This window comes from Canis lupus, chromosome Y (genome assembly GCF_048164855.1).
Source record: "Canis lupus baileyi chromosome Y, mCanLup2.hap1, whole genome shotgun sequence".
Lineage (NCBI taxonomy): Eukaryota > Metazoa > Chordata > Mammalia > Carnivora > Canidae > Canis > Canis lupus.
The window spans coordinates 6,680,461-6,700,000 of NC_132877.1; the positions used below are offsets into that span (position 1 = coordinate 6,680,461).

Genomic DNA, 19,540 nt, shown 5'->3' on the forward strand with positions numbered 1-19,540 from the left:
GTAATGTGTATTAAGCAAAATAATCTCCAGGAAATAAATACTCACTCTCAACGATTCCTGGAAGGAGGAGGCTTGGTATTGTGCGTACTTAGCAATTGTAGTATGAGATCTATTACTTTCACAACGCCAGATTTTCTTAGTTCCAGTGGGATCCCAGTTTTCGTCTGCTGGTTGTAACAACTGTGTCCTCACCTCTACAGTATGTTCATTGTTAGCTTCCACCAAAGTTTTGGTAGAAAAAAGTCCAAGATCTTCATAAATAAATAAAGTCATATTAATAAATAAAATTGTATTTGGTACACTGAACATTTAAGAGTCTTTAAATCTGCCAATAGTGGCATCATCTAAACATGTGCTAAATAGGCAGAGAGAGACAGAACTAAAAAAACTAAAAAGGGAAAAAAGTTTCTGCTAGTGTTTTAAAATATTAAAAATAGTAAAAGGTATTTCAAAGTTTATTTTTTCAATCTTACCTAACTTCAGAGCTCCAGCAAGGCCACGTATTACTGTAACTGGGTTTTTGGGATTTGTACAAAACTGATGTAATGGAGGAAAGAAAGCATCACGCTTATTTTCCAACTGTAAAATTAAAAGATTTTGTTAGATTTCATAAAAATAAACTGCAAATCTAAATTCGCTTTTTCAATAGTCATTTTTATATCTACAATCTACCATAACCATTAATACTGTGTTGCTACACATTACAGTATTTTATCATTAGTTTTTGAAGGAAATTACTCTTAGGCATTAATAGATATATAAATTTCTCTTTTAAATAAACATCTTAATTTGATACATTTTACTTATTTATTTTATTTTATTTTTTTGAAGATTTTATTTATTCATGACAGAGAGAGAGAGAGAGAGGCAGAGACATAGGCAGAGGGAGAAGCAGGCTCCATGCAGGGAGCCCAATGTGGGACTCGATCCCAGGTCTCCAGGATCATGCCCTGGGCTGAAGGCAGGCGCTACGACCACTGAGCCACCCAGGCTGACCTTTATTTATTATTAAAGAATTTATTTATTTATTCATGACAGACAGAGAGAGAGAGAGAGAGGCAGAGACACAGGCAGAGGGATAATCAGGCTTCATTAGGGAGCCAGACATGGGACTTGATCCCAGGGCTTCAGGTGGTGCTAAACTGCTAGGCCACCAGGGCTGCCCATTTTGATACATTTTAAAATATTATCAATGTGTTATTACACTATTACATCACATTATATATATATATATATATATATATATATATATATATATATATATATATATAATACTGATATTTAAATATCTTAGTTCTAAGAATTACCTAAGTGTACTTTAAGTGTACTTCCATACTTCTTGTATGAAAGAGGTAGAAGAAGTGAAACTTAATGCTCAACAATGAAGGGTTTTAAAAACTAAAAGGAAAATTAACAAATGATTTAATAAGACCCACAAAAGATACTCATTTTGCATTCATTCCCTCGAAGTTTAGTTTGAAAGGTTTATTTCTACCTTTATCTCACAATCCCTTCACAATAAGATATGCATACATTTTAAACTGGTAACGTGTAATATAATATTGAGAAAACAAAAGGTCAAATCTTCAAAATCCTATACCTATAAAAATCATTCTTAATACTTATTTAATTTTTACCTTAAAAGCTTTTTGCAAACTTTCTTACATGTGTATTAGAAAATATATCAAGAATGGGTAACAAAGCTCTTGGATAAATAATCAAGTCATTTTAATTATATCAACTTTTAGAACAATGTACATTTTCTAAAATATACGATAAACAGTGTACATTTCAATGTTATCCAAAAAATGACACAAAAAATTCTTTAGCTACTCTCCTATAATCAATCCCAGTCCATCTTTGAGAATACTTATTTTTCAATGTTAACTCCAACAAATCTTTCTGAATAAACCAGTAGTCAACAACGTTTTGACTACAAAATCCAAGTGGCAAATTCTTGTTTTAATGGACTACATGTTGTTTTTAACTACTTAGGTCTGTCAGTCTAGTGCAAAGCAATCACAGACAACATACAATTGAAAAGCACCACTATGTAGCAATAACCGATTCATATAAAGAGATAGGTATTTAGATTGAGAAATGTTATTTATCATCCTCTAGGTTTATATAAATTTGGTTTTCAAAAATTGCCAACTTCTGAGAAAAAAATTAATCTTGCCTAAAGGTCATCTTCATTGGCCTAAAAATATTATTTTCAAAAGACAAGTTCAGACACTTGATATGTTCTTATTTTGTCAGTGAGACTCACATAAATACTAGGTGTGGGTGGATTCAGCTTGTCCTTTGGCAAAGGAGGGTATGGTGAAGTTGGTGGTCTTGGAGGTGGACATTTATCCAACAAAATATGACTATTAGACAATCCATTTTTGCCTAGATTCCTGGGAAATAATAAGCAGAAAAAATATATCAACTATACATTAATTCTGAAAGTACAAGAAAAAAAGAAACTTAAACTTTAGGTATAGAGCATTTACAAAAATAAAATCATGAGAAGTTGCTGGTATCTAAAAGTAAAGAAATTAAAGACTGTTAATTTTGGCAGATTATTTAGAGTTCCAACATTACTTAAGAAAAACTAAATGAAATATGCTGCATATCCACATAACATGAATTATTAAGATAATGTTTTCTCCTTATATTTCCACTTATTTTCTTGCCTGAAAAATATAAACTCCAATTTTCTCACCATGTTTCACCCTTAGATTTTCTTCATTTAATGTTAACAGTCTTAATTATTTTCAGAATAACTTTTTGACAATTTTCAAATCCAGAAAGACCTTTTTTTTCAAATGTACAAAAATTACTCCCAAACCCACCTTTTTTTTTTTTTTTTTTTTAATATAAAGTATAAGAACATTAGGGAACTATTTCAGGGATGCCTGGGTGGCTCCCTGAGTGTCTGTCTTGAGCTCAAGGCGTGATCCCATTGTCCAGAATCAAATCCCTCATCGGGTTCCTTGTGGAGAGCCTGCTTCTCCTCTCGCTGCCTATGTCTCTGCCACTCTCTCTCTGTGTCTCTCATGATTAAATAAAATTTTTAAAATCTTTAAAAAAAATTAGGGGACTATTTCTAAAGCTTTAGAATTTTTATTTCAAAGATATTATTTATTCATGAGAGACACAGAGAGAGAGGCAGAGAGACAGGAAGAGGGAGAAGCAGGCTCCATGCAGCAAGCCCGACACGGGACTTGATCCCTGGTCTCCAGGATCAGGCCCTGGGCTGAAGGTGGCTCTAAACTGCTGAGCCACCTGGAGTGCCCTAAAGCTTTAAAATTTTTAAAAACTCAAAATAAACACAAAACCATTAAGCCTTTGAAATCATTGAGACTTGGGCACCTATGCGGCTCAGTTGGTTGGCATACCTCTCTCTGTTTCAGCTGAGGTCATGATATCAGGGTAGTGGGACCATAATGGGATGGAGCATGTATAGGGCTCCACTCTCAGCATGGGAGTCTGCTTAGGATTCTCTCCCTCCCTCTCTCTGCATCGCCCCTTGCCCCCTCACTTGTATGCACTATCTCTATGTCTCAAAATAAATAAATAAAATCTTTTAAAAAAGATGAACCCAGGGGATCCCTGGGTGGCTCAGCGGTTTGGCGCCTGCCTTTGGCCCAGGGCACGGTCCTAGAATCCCGGGATCGAGTCCCACATCGGGCTCCCGGCATGGAGCCTCCTTCTCCCCCCTGCCTGTGTGTCTGCCTCTGTGTGTGTGTATCTATCATAAATGAATGAATGAATGAATGAATGAATGAATGAATTGAAAGAAGGAAAGAAAGGAAAAAGAAAGGAAAGAAAGAAAGAAAGGAAAGGAAAGGAAAGGAAAGGAAAGGAAAGGAAAGGAAAGGAAAAAGGAAAAAGGAAAAAGGAAAAAGGAAAAAGGAAAGGAAAAAGGAAAGGAAAAAGGAAAGGAAAAAGGAAAGGAAAAAGGAAAGGAAAAAGGAAAGGAAAAAGGAAAGGAAAAAGGAAAGGAAAGGAAAGGAAAGGGAACCCAGAGGATGCCTGGGAGACTCAGTGGTTGAGCGTCTGACTTTGGCCCAAGGTGTGATCCTGGAGTCCCAGGATCGAGTCCCACAACAGGCTTCATATGCAGAGAGCCTGCTTCTCCCTCTGCCGTTGTCTCTGACCAACTCTGGGTCTCATGAATAAATAAATAAAATCTTAAAAAAAAAAAAGAACTCAAAAAAAAAAAAAAAAAGAACTCAGATTGTCTTATCCAATTATTAAATTAAAAAACAATAAACATTAAGATTGTTAGAAAAAAGAAAAGGCATGCATAAGAGAGCCAAATTAATTCACAGACTTGAATACTGATGTTATAAACTAAACTCTTAAAAGTAAGCAAGATACCACAACTACACTAAGATGAACTAAATAAGAACACTTCAAAAAAAACCTTGACTTGGGGTGCCTCAGTGGCTCAGATGGTTAAGCACTTGACTTCACACCTCAGTTCATGACCTTGGTTTGTGACACTGAGCCTGGAGCCGGTCTCTGTGCTGAAGCCTGCTTTAGATTCTCTCTCTCCCTCTCCATCTGCCCTCACCTGCCCCTAATCATGATTTAAACTTAGGAGGAACAAAGACATGTAAGAAAACTCAGAACAAATTATACAATGAGTGCACATAGTAATTGCTTAATATATTTACAACTATTAAAGTCAGAAGCAACAGCAGTTCACCTCACAGAATACATGTTTTTGATAAGAAAGGAACCATAAGTTTTTCTCTGCTAAAAATACATAATCAATGCCACAGCAAAAGTTTAGGGTTGTGCATAATTTTCTAAATAGACATGTATCCCTTATTGATCATGGGAAAGTTTACTATAAAAACCCAACATGTGAAAGGAAAGTAGTTGGGGGGAAAACATAGATGTAGAACGATCAAGAGTTTATTTCATTTTTAAAGATTTCCTATACCATAGCTAACTTCCTATTAGGGAAATCCATTTTTTATGTAAGAGTTGTTTTAAAAACACTGTATTTAAATTTACTTTCAAATACATCATTTAGAACAAAAATCAAACATATCACTTAGAACAAAAAAATGAAAAGATGTTCTACAGATAAATTCATATACAATTTAAGTGTCTTTCCTCCAGAAATGTTTTAACAAGGGAAAGATGGAACTCTCACACACTGACGTTTTCTTTACAGGAATAGGAATTCAGGAGCCTGTGCAGAACACATCAGTATTAATGGAACTACAAGACACTTATCACCTGTCATCCTGGCTCTTTCTCAAAGCTTCAGCATAATTTTAATCTTAACTTTCAGAGCCTGTTCTGTTATTCTTTCCTCTGTCCTTTTTTTTCCTATTTATTTGTTTTTTTTTCTTTCTGATTTCTGAATGAAGCAGATTTGGTAGTAGTTAATCTACCTTCAATACTAAATTAACAGCAATATTAACTGGGAAAAAATGCAATTACAAGTTTTCATATAGTTTTTAAAGATACATGCCACTTTATTTTTAAAGATTTTATTTTTAAGTAATCTCTTAAGGTGACACTTTGCTGGAACTCACAAGCCTGAGGTCAAGAGTCATATACTATTCCAACTGAGCCAGAAAGGCACCCCAATACTTGCAACTTTAAAAAATAAAAGTCTACATCTGGAGTAAGGTAAAAGTCCTTTAGTAGTTTTTTTTTTTTTAATTTTTTTTTTTTATTTATTTATAATAGTCACAGAGAGAGAGAGAGAGAGAGAGAGAGAGAGAGGCAGAGACATAGGCAGAGGGAGAAGCAGGCTCCATGCACCGGGAGCCTGACGTGGGACTCGATCCCGGGTCTCCAGGATCGCGCCCTGGGCCAAAGGCAGGCGCTAAACCGCTGCGCCACCCAGGGATCCCCTCCTTTAGTAGTTTTTAAGTCAAAAATGAATCTCAACATATTTTACCCAAAAATGAGTGTTTACACACATTTCAAAAATGATATAAGAAGGTTAAGATCTTTAATCTACTAAAAAACCTGAAAGATACCAATTTAATTTCATAAGTTTACATTAAATATTATTTCCATTACTCACCAGGTGGCTGCAAGTACAAATCACATAAAAATTTTAAAATGTGCTCTGTATCATATAACTTTGTCAGTGACACTATTTAATGATTGACTCATAATCCTAATAAAATAATCTAAGTGACTCCTGTCTAAGCAAGGTTAAGATACAGCTAATACAGAATATTTAACTACTAGTTACATGAATAGATTTACAATCTTTAAGCATGATTATTTTCCACCTGGATATCCATAACTTATACTAAAATAAAATAGTCAAGGTAGTTCAAAAGTACTTAACAGACATTTATTTTCTATTTTATTTCAAACTCAAATTAGGAATATCTTTTTAAAATTCAACATATTAGTGTTCAAATTTCAAATGTTATATAATAAAAATATTACAGTATATTTCATATATTTACTCAAGCATTTACTTTATCCAGGTTTTATTTAGGGTCTTTTTAAAAAGTATTTATTTATTTATTTATGAGAGACACAGAGAGAGAGAGAGAGAGAGAGAGAGAGAGAGAGGCAGAGGGAGAAGCAAAATCCTCACAGGAAGCCTGATGATCCCAAGATCACACCCTGAGCCAAAAGCACCCTGAGCCTAACCACTGTGCCACCCAGGCATCCCTTATGTAGTGTCTAATAAGGACATTTATAAGTAAATGCAAGAAAGGAAAAAGATAGTTTATTATTTAATGTAGGATTGGATTTTATGGTTTAGTATAAACAGAATAAAACCACTACATTAAAAACCTGATATTAGATTTCTTTTTGAAGTGCTAAAATGGCTGGAAAATTGACTGTGGTGATAGTAGCACATATCTGGGAATATACTAAAAATCAATGAACTGTACATTTTAAAACTACATTGTGAAAAAAATAAAAAATAAATAAAACTACACTGTGTTTTCTTTTTTTGGTTACACTTTGACTATAGAAGAAATTATAAAGTATGACATGTGAATCATACCTTAGTAAAGCTATTTTTTAAAAAGCTAAATTCAGATATGTAGGAGGGGGGAATCTATATGGTGTCACAATATCAAAGTTTTCCTTATTCTTTCTTTTTTGTGGGAAGGCAAACCGTTAAGAAAAAAATTCCTGGGAGTAGCAAAGTATGGCTACCCTTAGACTGGCTGGTAGTTTTTTATGTAACATCTTCTACAGTCAGATAAAGTGTAACCAAAAAGAAAACATACAGTATAGTTTTCCAAACACTGTGGTTCTCTTTTTTTTTTTAAGATTTCATTTATTTATTTATTTATTTATTTATTTATTTATTTATTTATTTATTTATTTTAAAGATTTATTTATTCATCAGACGCACAAGAGAGGCAGAAACACGGACAGAGGGAGAAGCAGGCTCCCTGTGGGGGAGCCCAATGTGGGACTCAATCCCTGATCCCAAGACCATGACCTGGGCCAAAAGCAGACAGTCAACCACTGAGCCATTCGGGTGCCCTGCTTTGTGGTTTTCTACCAAATATGATGTAACTCATTCTCAGGTTTTATTTTCCAGTATAAGGTTAATCACAGAGAAGAAGATAAGTCAGATAGCCAGCAGAAGACAATATTAGTTAAAGCCATACTTCTGAGATAAAGCAGGCTATATAAAAATGTTTTTTTATGGGATCCCTGGGTGGCTCAGCGGTTTAGTGTCTGCCTTTGGTCTGGGGCCCAATCCTGGAGTCACGGGATCGAGTCCTGCATCAGGCTCCTGGCAAGGAGCCTGCTTCTCCCTGCTCCTGTGTCTCTGCCTCTCTCTCTCTCTCTCTGTGTCTATCATAAATCAATCTTTTATTAAAAATTATTTTATTTACTTCTGATAGACTGCTAAGATATTAATACCGAAGCATAATAAGACCCTCCTGAAACTGTTATTTTAGATAAATGAATATATCATAGTTTGTTTTTTTAAACATAATTTCTATTACTTATAAAAATCAATGTATTATTTCAGTTTACTAATTCTGAACAGTAGTCAACCATTCCCATTTTGTGACAGACTTTCCCATACTAACCTGCATGCCTTCAGAACTTCCGCAGAACTTGAGCATATGGACACAGACATTGATGGTATAATATGAGTACCAGGTTTTTGGCTAATTATAGCCAGCTCTGCTTTTATAGAGCTCTTTGAGTTCTCTAGACTTTCTCCATTAACCGTATATAACCTACTGTGAGGACTGTTAAGGCTGGGAACACTGTGTGTGGCTGTTTGTTCAGTGGATTTTGGAGAAGGTGTTGCTGTAGAAATGACTGAAGAGGGTGAAGAGGCAACAGAATTATTAGTCTTTGTACAAATAGTTGGGTGAAAATGATTGACTTTGTCACAGGCTTCCCTACCCCCAATGTCATTGGCTTTTCCAATCAACAAGGCAGAGATCTGAGGATTGTCTGAAATCTGTACATTTGGTGAAGTGGAATCTCCATGTTTAGGACTGCAAACAGGTTCTGCCACCAACTGCTGAACATGATTAGAAAGTCCTTTAACACCAGCACAGCCATTAGGTGTATCTTCAACATGCCTGCTTGTTTCAGGCACCAAGGATCGATTTCCTGAAAGTTTGCTCTCTTTGGTAAAGGTAATGCCTTGTTGTCCACCTGAGGTAGGAATATGAGAGGAGAGGTGATTGAGAGCAGCTCCCTGTGTTACTGAATGGCTAGGCAGAGTTCGAAGTCCAGCCTGTTTCTGAATAGCAGTGCTAGCTGCCTGGAGATACTGGGCAGGCCCAGTGGAAAAGGAAGGATGTTCATCATTAGGTCCTGCCAAATGTGAACTCTGACCTTTGTGAAGCCCCTTAAAAAAAAAAGAAAGAAAGAAAGAAAGAAAGAAAGAAAAAGAAAGAAATTACCAAGTTTTGTTTTAGTGTATTATTATACAAACTCCGAATACATATACAGAAGGACACGGAGTATTAAAAATGTTTAATGATCTATGAAAAAGCAATTAAATGTGAAACATATTTTAAACCAAAACCAGAACTTATTTTCAAAAGTTCCCATAATCCAATATTAACATGGTTAGTATATTCAGAAAAATTATGCTGAGCTGTGCTACACAATTTGATTCTACATATTAGTATGTCAAAATATTTAATATAAGCCTTTAAGAATTTTTAATGTTCAATTCTGATACATACATTTTCACCTTCTGAAAAATATATTTATAAATTTTGATATGGGGGAAGATACATACATAGTCATTACCAAGTGAAACCATGAAACAACCCAAATATAAATAGCACAAGTCACTTATTTAAAAACTATTTATTAATTTAATAACTTAAATGGATTTCCATATTCTCACTCCAACCCCTCATAACTGACAGACATTTTAAGTGCAGTTCCCCACTAATTACTCAAGAATTGGCAGTTTTACCAAAATTCACATGGATTTGAAGAATATATTAAGGTTAGAGCATTTTTATGGGATAGTTTATTGAAATCATTAAGTTTTGAACCAAAAGGAAGTTATTTCATGGAATTAAAATATGCAATGAATTAAACTAATTTTACCTGAAATTGTCCTTGGCATGGTAAACTGTTCTAAAAAGATTATCATTTTATTTTATGAAAGTAATTAAGCAACATTTATTAAGTAATATGGAATAAGGAAACAATAATACGTTGCAAGCTAACATAACACTAGAATGTGAAAACTATTAACTTCCCTGATGTTAGAAATATAATTAGACATTAATACATCTTTAATATAAAACTCTATATGGAATTAAACCTCAAAACTGTAGAGTCTATCTTAGAATTGCTTCTTTCTGAATTGGTAACTAATTTAGCAACCAAGCAAAAGCGTTTGCTGTCATATGAAATAGAAATAAGTTATATATACACAGTAGAATCAGTTTTAGACATCTAGTAGAATCAGTTTTAGACATCTAATTAAAATCTGCCAGCATGATGCTGACATTAAGTTTTACCGTCTAAGAACACCCTAAACTAACATAAGTTTAAGTCAAGAATATTATTTACATTTTATATACTTTAATACTGCAGACATTAAAAATGATGCAAATTAAGAGTACAAAAGGACTGAGTTTGAAATAAGTAAAAGAAAATTCATGGACTAATTGAGATAAAATCCTTAAGATCCTTGTTGTATAAAATCAGTTTTCATAAAAGTAGCAAATACTTTCAAAATATTCAAAAGTGAGTAGGCAATTAAATACATTCACATGGGCAGCCCTGGTGGCGCAGCGGTTTGGCGCCGCCTGCAGCCTGGGGTGTGATCCTGGAGACCTGGGATCAAGTCCCACACCGGGCTCCCTACATGGAGCCTGCTTCTCCCTCTCCCTGTGTCTCTGCCTCCGTGTGTGTCTATGAATAAACAAATAAAATCTTAAAAAAAAAAAAAATTCACACACACAAAAAAAGAAAAAAATACATTCGCCATGAAAACTGACACATTTTAAAAAGCAGTAATATTATTACTTCTCTAGCAACAGATCTGAGTACTTTTGAGTTTATTAATTCTTTTAAAAGAATCCATGGTACAGTGAATAAAAAAGAAGGACTTGAGAACTGATTGCAATTGGACTATGGTCACAATGCTGGTCATCTATTAGTGGACCCCTAACTATTAAGCACAAAGGGAAAAATCCTAAGAAACCAGGCTAAAAGTTAAAACTAGAAGTAAAAACAAGATGGTGGCTGCAAGATGGTTCAGAGGTTCTGCAACAAGCAACTTAATAAGGTAAAAAAAACAAATTCTAAAAAAGAAAACACAAGAGTTATATACAGACTTTAAATAAACATTATCAACAGAAAAAAGAATGGCTAAAAACTTAGAGGCACAGGCCACCAAATACTTCATTAAAAAAGAGGGGAGTTGGGGGATGCCTGAGTGGCTCAGTGGTTGAACATCTGCCTTCAGCCCAGGGTGTGATCCCAGGATCTTGGGACTGAGTCCCATATCAGGCTCCATGTGAGAAGCCTACTTCTCCCTGTGCATATGTCTCTGCCTCTCTCTCTGCGTCTCTTAAGTAAAAAAATAAATTCTTTTTAAAAAAGGAGGGGGGGAGAATATTCATTTTCTAGCTATATCTCCTGAGACAAGGGGAAAAAAGCAAAAATAAAATACTGGGACTACATCAAGATAAAAAAACTTCTACACAGCAAAGGAACAATCAACAAAACAGGCAATCTATGGAATAGATCTGCAAATGATGTATCTGATAAGTGGTTGGCATCTAAAATATATAAATGACTCAATATAAAAAACCCAAAAAGTATGATTTTAAAAATGGACAGAGGGGGATCCCTGGGTGGCTTAGCAGTTAGGCGCCTGCCTTTGGCCCAGGACGCAGTCCTGGAGTCCTGGGATCGAGTCCTGGGATCGAGTCCTGCGTCAGGCTCCCGGCATGGAGCTGCTTCTCCCTCTGCCTGTGTCTCTGCTTCTCTTTCTCTCTTTCTTTCTCTCTCTCTCATGAATAATAAACAAACAAATAAATAAAATTAAAAAATGGACAGAGAATCTGGGGGACTCACTGGCTAAGCATCTGCCTTTGGTTCAAGGCATGATCCTAGGCCCCTGGGATCCAGTCCTGCATCAGGCTCCTTGCAAGAAGCCTGCTTCTCCCTCTACCTATGTCTCTGCCTCTCTCTCTGTGTCTCTCATGAATAAAGAAATAAATAACACCTTATAAAAAAAAACACAGTAAGATATCACCTCATACTTGTCAGAATGGCTAAAATCAAAAGACACAAAATAACTAAGTGCTGATGAAGATGGAGAGAATAGTGAACTCTCATGGACTGTTGGTAGGAATGAAATTGGTGCAAACACTGTAGAAAGACTACGGAGGTTCATCAAAAAACTAAAAATAGAAGTATATTATTCAACAATTCCACTACTGCTTTCCTACACAATACAAAACACTAATGCAAAAAAAAAAAAAAAATGCACCCCTATGTTTAGTGCAGTATTATTCATAAAATAGCTAAATTATGGAAGCATCTATCAATAATGAAAATGTACTATAAAAATACACAATGGAATAATATTATTCAATTATAAGAAGGATAAAAGCTTGTCATTTGTAACAGCATGAATGGACTTAGAAAGTATGTTAAATGGAGTAAGTCAGAGAACAACAAATACTTTAATGATTTCAACTTATATGTAGAATTAAAAACAAAAATAAGTGAACAAATAAACAGGAAAGGAATTAGACTCAAATACAGAGAACACAGTGGCAGTTGCCAGTGAGGAGGGTTGTAGGAGGACAGGCAAAATAAGTAAAGAGGATTAAGAAATACAAACTTCTGGAGTTATAAGATACATTATAGGATGAAAAGGACAGCATAGGAATATAGTAAAGAATATTGTTTAACCATGCATGGTGACAGAGGAAATCAGACTTACTACTGTGAGCACTAATATATAATGGAAGCCTATGTATGTACACCTGAAAAGAATGCAACATTGTATGTAGATGAACTATACTTATTTATTAAAAACACATTAGTAATACTAACTAGAAAACACCACCATGCCTTACTGAATTTACTGGTGAGTTCCTCCAAATATATATATATATTTTTTAAAGATTTTATTTATTTATTCATGATAGTCACACAGAGAGAGACAGAGAGGCAGAGACACAGGCAGAGGGAGAAGCAGGCTCCATGCACCGGGAGCCCGACGTGGGACTCGATCCCGGGTCTCCAGGATCGCGCCCTGGGCCAAAGGCAGGCGCCAAACCGCTGCGCCACCCAGGGATCCCCTGTTCCTCCAAATATTTAAGGAAGAAATTGCTCTACAATTTGCTCCAGAAAACAGAAGTAGAGGGAACATTTTTACTAATGCTAATATAATCGCCAATGCTCTACAATTTGCTTCAGAAAACAGCAGAGGGATCATTTTTAACTGTACTTAATGAGGCCAAGATAATGATTACCTTAATACCAACAACCAAACATTAGAAGACATCACCAAAAACATTACAAAAAGACGATACAAGAAAAGACTATGTCCTATAAACACTGATACAAATATCCTCAATAAAATATCAGCAAATCAAATCCAACTATGTGTATGTATGGCCACATCATGGCCAACCGGGATTTATCCCAGGTTTGCAGGTTGATTCTACGTTAGGAAGCCAATCCTTGTAATCTGTCACAGTAAAAGACTGAAAAAGGAGAAGTGTATGATTGTAACAATTGATGAAGAAAAGCAAGATAAAACAACGTGCGTGGTAAAATTACTCCCCGTGAACCTGGTATAGTGAGGAACTTCCTCCACTTGATAAGAACATCTACAAAAAAAAAAAAAAAAAAAAAAACCCTATACCTGCATTGTGTGTAACAGTGAGGAACCCAAAGCATTCTCCCAGATCAGGAACAAGGTATGGATGTTCCTATTTTCACTACTCTTTCAGCATCATGCTAAAAGCTTAGCTAATGCAATAAAGCAAGTATATAAAAGGAAAATCAATTGAAAAAAAGACTCTTTGAAGGTTACAAAACTGCCCATATAGAAAATTTTAAACTCAACAAAACCTCATAGATTTAAACCATATAGTACGGTTTCAGAATGCATGGCTTCATATAGATGTCACTCAGGTTCCTATACCAGCAATGAGCAAGGGAAATTTCAAATTAAAAATCACTAATATTGTTCACCTTAATACTCCCCACAAACTGAAATACTTAGAGATATAACTAATAAAACAAGTGCAAGATCAATTTGAAGAACAAAACTGTGCTGAGAGAACTAAAATTGGAGGGATATTCCATATTCGTAGTTTCTCTATTTTTTTTTTAAGTAATCATTACACTCAATGTAGGACTTGAACTCACCACCCCAACATGTTTTATCAAATGACTCAGTCAGGCACCTTTTATATTTAGGGTATTTTAAGATGTCAATTCTTAGATAATGTATCCACTGATTCAATGTATCAAATAAAAATCCCAGCATTATTTTTATGAATGCTTCTTAAGTGTGTATGAAAAAACAAAACATCCAAATACCTAACATAGTTTTGCAGAAAAAAAAAAGAAAAAGAAAAAAAAAAGAAAAAGCGGAGAAGTGCACTATTGATTTAAAAACTAAGTAGAGGGATCCCTGGGTGGCACAGCGGTTTGGCGCCTGCCTTTGGCCCAGGGCGCGATCCTGGAGACCCGGGATCGAATCCCACGTCGGGCTCCCGGTGCATGGAGCCTGCTTCTCCCTCTGCCTGTGTCTCTGTCTCATTCTCTCTCTCTCTCTCTCTATGACTATCATAAATAAAAATTAAAAAAAAAAAAAAAAAAAACTAAGTAGAAAGCATCATTAATTAAAGAACTAAGGTATGAAAAAAAAAAAAAAGAACTAAGGTAGGGACAAACTAACCACAAGAACAAAATACAGAGCCTAGAAATAGACTCACACAAATATAGTAAGTGCTCTTTGATAAAAGAGCAAAAGCATTTTACAATAGATTAGATAAATTCTTTTCAATAAATGGTACTAGAACTAGACATCAACACTTAAAAAAATAAAGAAACGAACAAACAAAAAAAACCTTTTACATGATCTTACACCCTTCACAAAGTTAACTGAAAGTGGATCACAGACCTAAATGTAAAAGGCAAAAATATGAAACTCCATGATTAACATAGGGTAAAATATAGATACCTCAGCCATAGAGAGGACTTTTTCATATACATAATCATCAAAGAATTGGTATGCTAGATTTCCATTAAATTAAAAATTTTTGCTCTATGAAAGGCACTGTCAGAATGAGAAGAGAAATAGAAATTGAGAGAAAATATTTACAATATTCATATGCAATTAAGGACTATTAACTACAGAAGGAAAAAAACAACAAGAAACTAATCCAACTGAAAAACGGGCAAAAGATCTGAACACATATACCTCACGAAGTTAACAAATAGATAATATTAAAAGATGCTCCAGGGCAGCCCCGGTGGCCCAGCAGTTTAACGCCGCCTTCAGCCCAGGGTGTGATCCTGGAGACCAGGGATCTAGTCCCTGGATCTGGGGGACTCTGCCTGTGTCTCTGTCTCTGTCTCTCTCTGTGTCTCTCATGAATAAATAAAATCTTAAAATACAATGCTCCAACATGCATTAAGAATTATAAAATTAAAGCAATGAGACATCACTATATCTCTATTAGAATTACTAAAGTCCAAAACTATGAAGAGCATAAGCCCAACTGTCCCTTTGGCCCAGGCATGATCCTGGAGTCCTGGAATCGAGTCACACATCAGGCTCCCTGCATGGAGCCTACTTCTCTCTCTCTCTGTGTGACTCTCATGAATAAATAATATCTTAAGAAAAAGAAAAAAAGGGGGGAGGAGGGGAAAAAGGGAAGGAAAGGGGAAGGAAGGGGGAAGGAAGGGGGAAGGAAAGGGGAAGGAAAGAGGAAAGAAGGATGGAAGAAATTTAATCCATAATATCATGGTATACAGATATGGGATCTTTACAAATTATTAGGTAGTACTTTCAAGTAAGGACTTTGTGCCCTTATAAAAAAAATATCCCATAAAACCTCTTCATTTCTTCTGCCATTTGAGGACAGAGAAGAAAGCTGACTGAACCAGAAGAGGCCCTCAACAGAAATCAAATTTTCCATTACTTTGATCCTGAATATTCCAGCCTCCATAACTGTGAGAAAAAAATTTCCATTGTTTGTAAACTACCCACTGTATGACACTTTGTTTATATCTGCCCAAACTACAAACTTTCATGTAAAAAATATGAATCATCAAATTCTGGGAAAAGCTGGACTAGAAAGGAGACTCGGTCATTATAGATAGAAATGCAAAATGCAAAATCCAACACTTTATATGAATTAATTTTATAAAAAACTAAATTCTGTTACCATATGAGAAGCAATTGTGCTCCTAGGTTTTTACCCGATGAGCTGAAAAGTTATGTCTGTACAAACCACATAAATGTTTAATAGCAGCTTTATTCATAATTGCAAAAATGTACAAATAAGTCCTTCAGTAAGTGAATGTATATATAACTAAACTGATAAATACAAACTATGGCATATGATTCAGTGATGAAAAATAAAATGCCTATCATGTCAAAGAAAGACATGTAAAAACCTAAAAAAGCATAATGGCAAGAAAAGTAGTACAGCTATATGACCTTCTGGAAAAGGCAGCAATACAGAGATAATAAAAATCTTACTAGGATAAGCTCAGGGGAGTCAAGGAAGAATAAATAGATGGAGCACAGGGTATGTTTAGGACAGCAAATCTATTCTATAGGATACCATGAAGGTAAACATATGTCATTACCAATTTGTCAAGACCTATACAATTACAAGGAAAAAAAAATCAATGTAAATTATGGGGTTTAATTAAAAATAGTGTATTAATAATACCTTATCTACAATTATCATGCCTCACTACTACGAGATGTTAAGGATAGGGGAACGAAACAGTGGGGTAATTTTTGAAACAATTAGTACTCCCTGGTCTATTTTCTATCAATTAAGAAGTGCTCTACCAAGAAAAATAAAAAAAATAAAAAAAAAGAAGTGCTCTACAATGGAGTCTTTTAATTAATACTTTAAAAAACTTAACACTTAAAATTCTCATAATTATGTATTTTTTAAATTAATTTTTATGGATAAAAATTTCATTAAATTTTATTTCTTCTGAAAATATATATAAGCCAAAAAACAAAAACTGCTTAAGAGCAAACAAAGTAGCTAATCTTTTACCTGAGTGGAGTTAGACAGCTGTTTTCTCCATGGCTCTTCTGTGCTGCTGGTCAGGTTTGCGCAGTTATGAGGTAGACTGAGTAAGTTTTGCTGCAGGTAAGGCACATTTCCATTACTTCCACTTCCTGTTACATAATTACTGCCTATCAAATTAGTGTCTGTACTCCCTAGGGATTTTGATGTACCAAAAGGAGCATGGCCTCCAGCAAATGGTCCACTGGACAAAGGTTTTTCAAAACAAGCAGAGTGAACTTCAGGTTGAGAGACACTAGGTTCTCTAGGCAGAGTAGAATTTGGTTGCTGGCTAGAGATAAAGTTTGTAGGCAGTGATGAGTTAGCTATTAGCCCATTAGGAATTCCAGTAGTTTGTCTTGTTTGTCCCATCTTCAAAAACAAAAAAGAAAACCTCCTTGTGTAACTTTGAAAATGTGTAATTGACATAGCCTTTAATATTATTATATTTAATATCTCTATGTTACAAAACATACAATTTAAAAATGAAACATGAGTAAAGCAAAAATCTTTTTCATTATATAAACAATATAAACAAAATTCTTTTGTTATAAGGGCAAAAGAAAACATCCTAAAATAATGCATTTATTGGTAATTTGCATTATATAATGAATTAGGAATTTCAAATTTCCATTCTGACATTTATGCCAAATCCCTGATTCCAAATACTCCTTAAAACCTCTCCACCTCAACATGGATAATTTAATTCTAAAACAATAAAGTAAGTCCACAGAACACATCAGAAACATTATTTAAGAAAAAAGGAAATTAAGAAGTGTTTTATTATAAATTGATTTATGGCTATTAAAAAAACAAAATGCATCCATTTGTAATATTTAAAGCTTTTGTTTAGTTTTAAAGTAGGCACCAAACACAGTGTGAAGCCCAATACAGGGCCTGACCTCACTACTCTATTTTTTTTTATTTTTTTTTTATTTTAAATTTTTTTTTTTTAAATCTTTATTTATTTATAATAGTCACAGAGAGAGAGAGGCAGAGACACAGGCAGAGGGAGAAGCAGGCTCCATGCACCAGGAGCCCGATGTGAGACTCGATCCCGGGTCTCCAGGATCGCGCCCTGGGCCAAAGGCAGGCGCCAAACCGCTGCGCCACCCAGGGATCCCTGACCTCACTACTCTTAAGATCAAGACTGTAGGGCAGCCCCAGTGGCTCAGAGTTTAGCGCCGCCTTCAGCCCAGGGTATGATCCTGAAGACCTGGGATTGAGTTCTGTGTCAGGCTCCCTGCATGGAGCCTGCATCCCCCTCTGCCTGTGTCTCTGCCTCTCTCTCTCTTTCTGTGTCTCTCATGAATAAATAAATAAATCTTAAAAAAAAGAAAAAGAAAAAGAAAAAGAAAAAGAAAAAGAAAAAGAAATTTGTTTCAAAAAAAAAAAGAAAGATCAAGACTTTAAGTGAGATTCAGTTGGATGTTTAACTGAATGAGTCACCCATACACCCCCCAGGTGTATAAATTCTACTGGGAAAAAAAAAAAAAGTAGAAATGATTACTCTCAAATGATACTGTACTCAAGAAAAATATTTAGCATGATGATAAATATTAGGATAAAAATAATATACATACTTGTTGCATTAAAACAAACTGACTTTCCAACTGTTCCAGCGTCCGTTTCTGTGCTTCATTTAAATTATCTCTATTTGCACGCAGCTGTTCCAAGTGCTAGAAAAATTTAAAATAATACAAAGGTAAGGTAAACTTAAGCTATAAAAGCCTAGTAGACAACCTGTCACTAAAAAAAAACTATGAAACTCAGAATCTTTGTGGAATCAAGTATAGTGATTTCTAGCCTCTAGTAATAAATTCCAAAATGCAGTCTTTTATAGAAATCTAAAAAGATTAAAAACAAAACTCCATTAGAAGAATATTATTTTTATTTTTTGAGTTAAATATGCTATATGGAAAAGAAATTACAATCTTCACAGAGAAAGAACTTTAAATAACAAAAATGTGGTATAACGAAGGTGCTTAAAAGCAGCATTCGTAATAGAAACAACAGAAATGACCTAAAATGTCCAACAAAAGGATTCTGGTTAAAGAACAAGCGACCTGGGGCAGCCCCGGTGGCACAGTGGTTTAACGCTGCCTGCAGCCCAGGGCGTGATCCTGGAGACCCTGGATCAAGTCCCACGTCAGACTCTCTGTATGATGCCTGCTTCTCCTCCCTCTGCCTGTATCTACCTCTCTCTCTTTCTCTATGAATAAATAAATAAAATCTTAAAAAAAAAAAAAAAAAAAAAGAACAAGTGGCCTCCATGTAGCCTTAAAACCCATAAAAACAAGGAAGCAATACATACACATAAAAAGGTTTTGAAGATACATCTAGGAAACAAATACCACGGTTTTGAACACATATTCATTTAGTTTGTTTAAAAAAAGAGAATCTAGGAGACCAGATTTTTTGTATATAGTGCAATGCATCTCTAAGGGGGAATAAAAGCAAAAGGAACAATTAACATTGGTTATTTGTAGGAAAAGGAAATTAAGTTGCTACACTAACAAGAATAAGTCTTTACCCTATATACTCTGTATCTTTTAATTCTTGCATTTCAAAAAAAAAAAAAAAAGGATAAGACCAATTATGATGTTACTCTAGAAAATGTGGGCTCACTATACCTCTCTACTAATTCAGTTTTGTTACCTTTCATTTTTAAAATTAATGCCTAGAAGAGGCTAAGGCTTATTACTTCTTTCTTTGAAATAGGAGAGAAAATACATCAAAAGAAAGGAGGCAAAATATCCAAAGGGAAAAAGAGTCTCTTTAACACAGGGTGGTGGGAA

At 34.9% G+C, this 19,540-nt stretch overlaps 1 protein-coding gene across 13 annotated transcripts in view; it reads right to left on the reverse strand.

Annotated features, from left to right (window-relative positions):
• The window catches only part of LOC140629027 (lysine-specific demethylase 6A-like), a 154,467-nt gene that overhangs the window by 29,635 nt on the left and 105,292 nt on the right, over window positions 1-19,540 (reverse strand). For 10 of the 13 annotated variants that reach the window (XR_012026901.1, XR_012026900.1, XM_072818424.1 and 7 more), the window contains 6 exons: window positions 18,326-18,421; window positions 16,731-17,114; window positions 8,046-8,824; window positions 2,270-2,399; window positions 474-579; window positions 46-251 (listed from right to left, as the gene is read on the reverse strand). Coding sequence is in view for 11 of the 13 variants with exons in the window: in XM_072818424.1 (XP_072674525.1) it covers window positions 46-251; window positions 474-579; window positions 2,270-2,399; window positions 8,046-8,824; window positions 16,731-17,114; window positions 18,326-18,421 (1,701 nt within the window). In the remaining 2 variants the exon portion in view is untranslated. The remainder of the gene's footprint in view (window positions 1-45; window positions 252-473; window positions 580-2,269; window positions 2,400-8,045; window positions 8,825-16,730; window positions 17,115-18,325; window positions 18,422-19,540) is intronic. The other 3 variants (XM_072818425.1, XM_072818423.1, XM_072818422.1) reach the window with 1 other exon arrangement.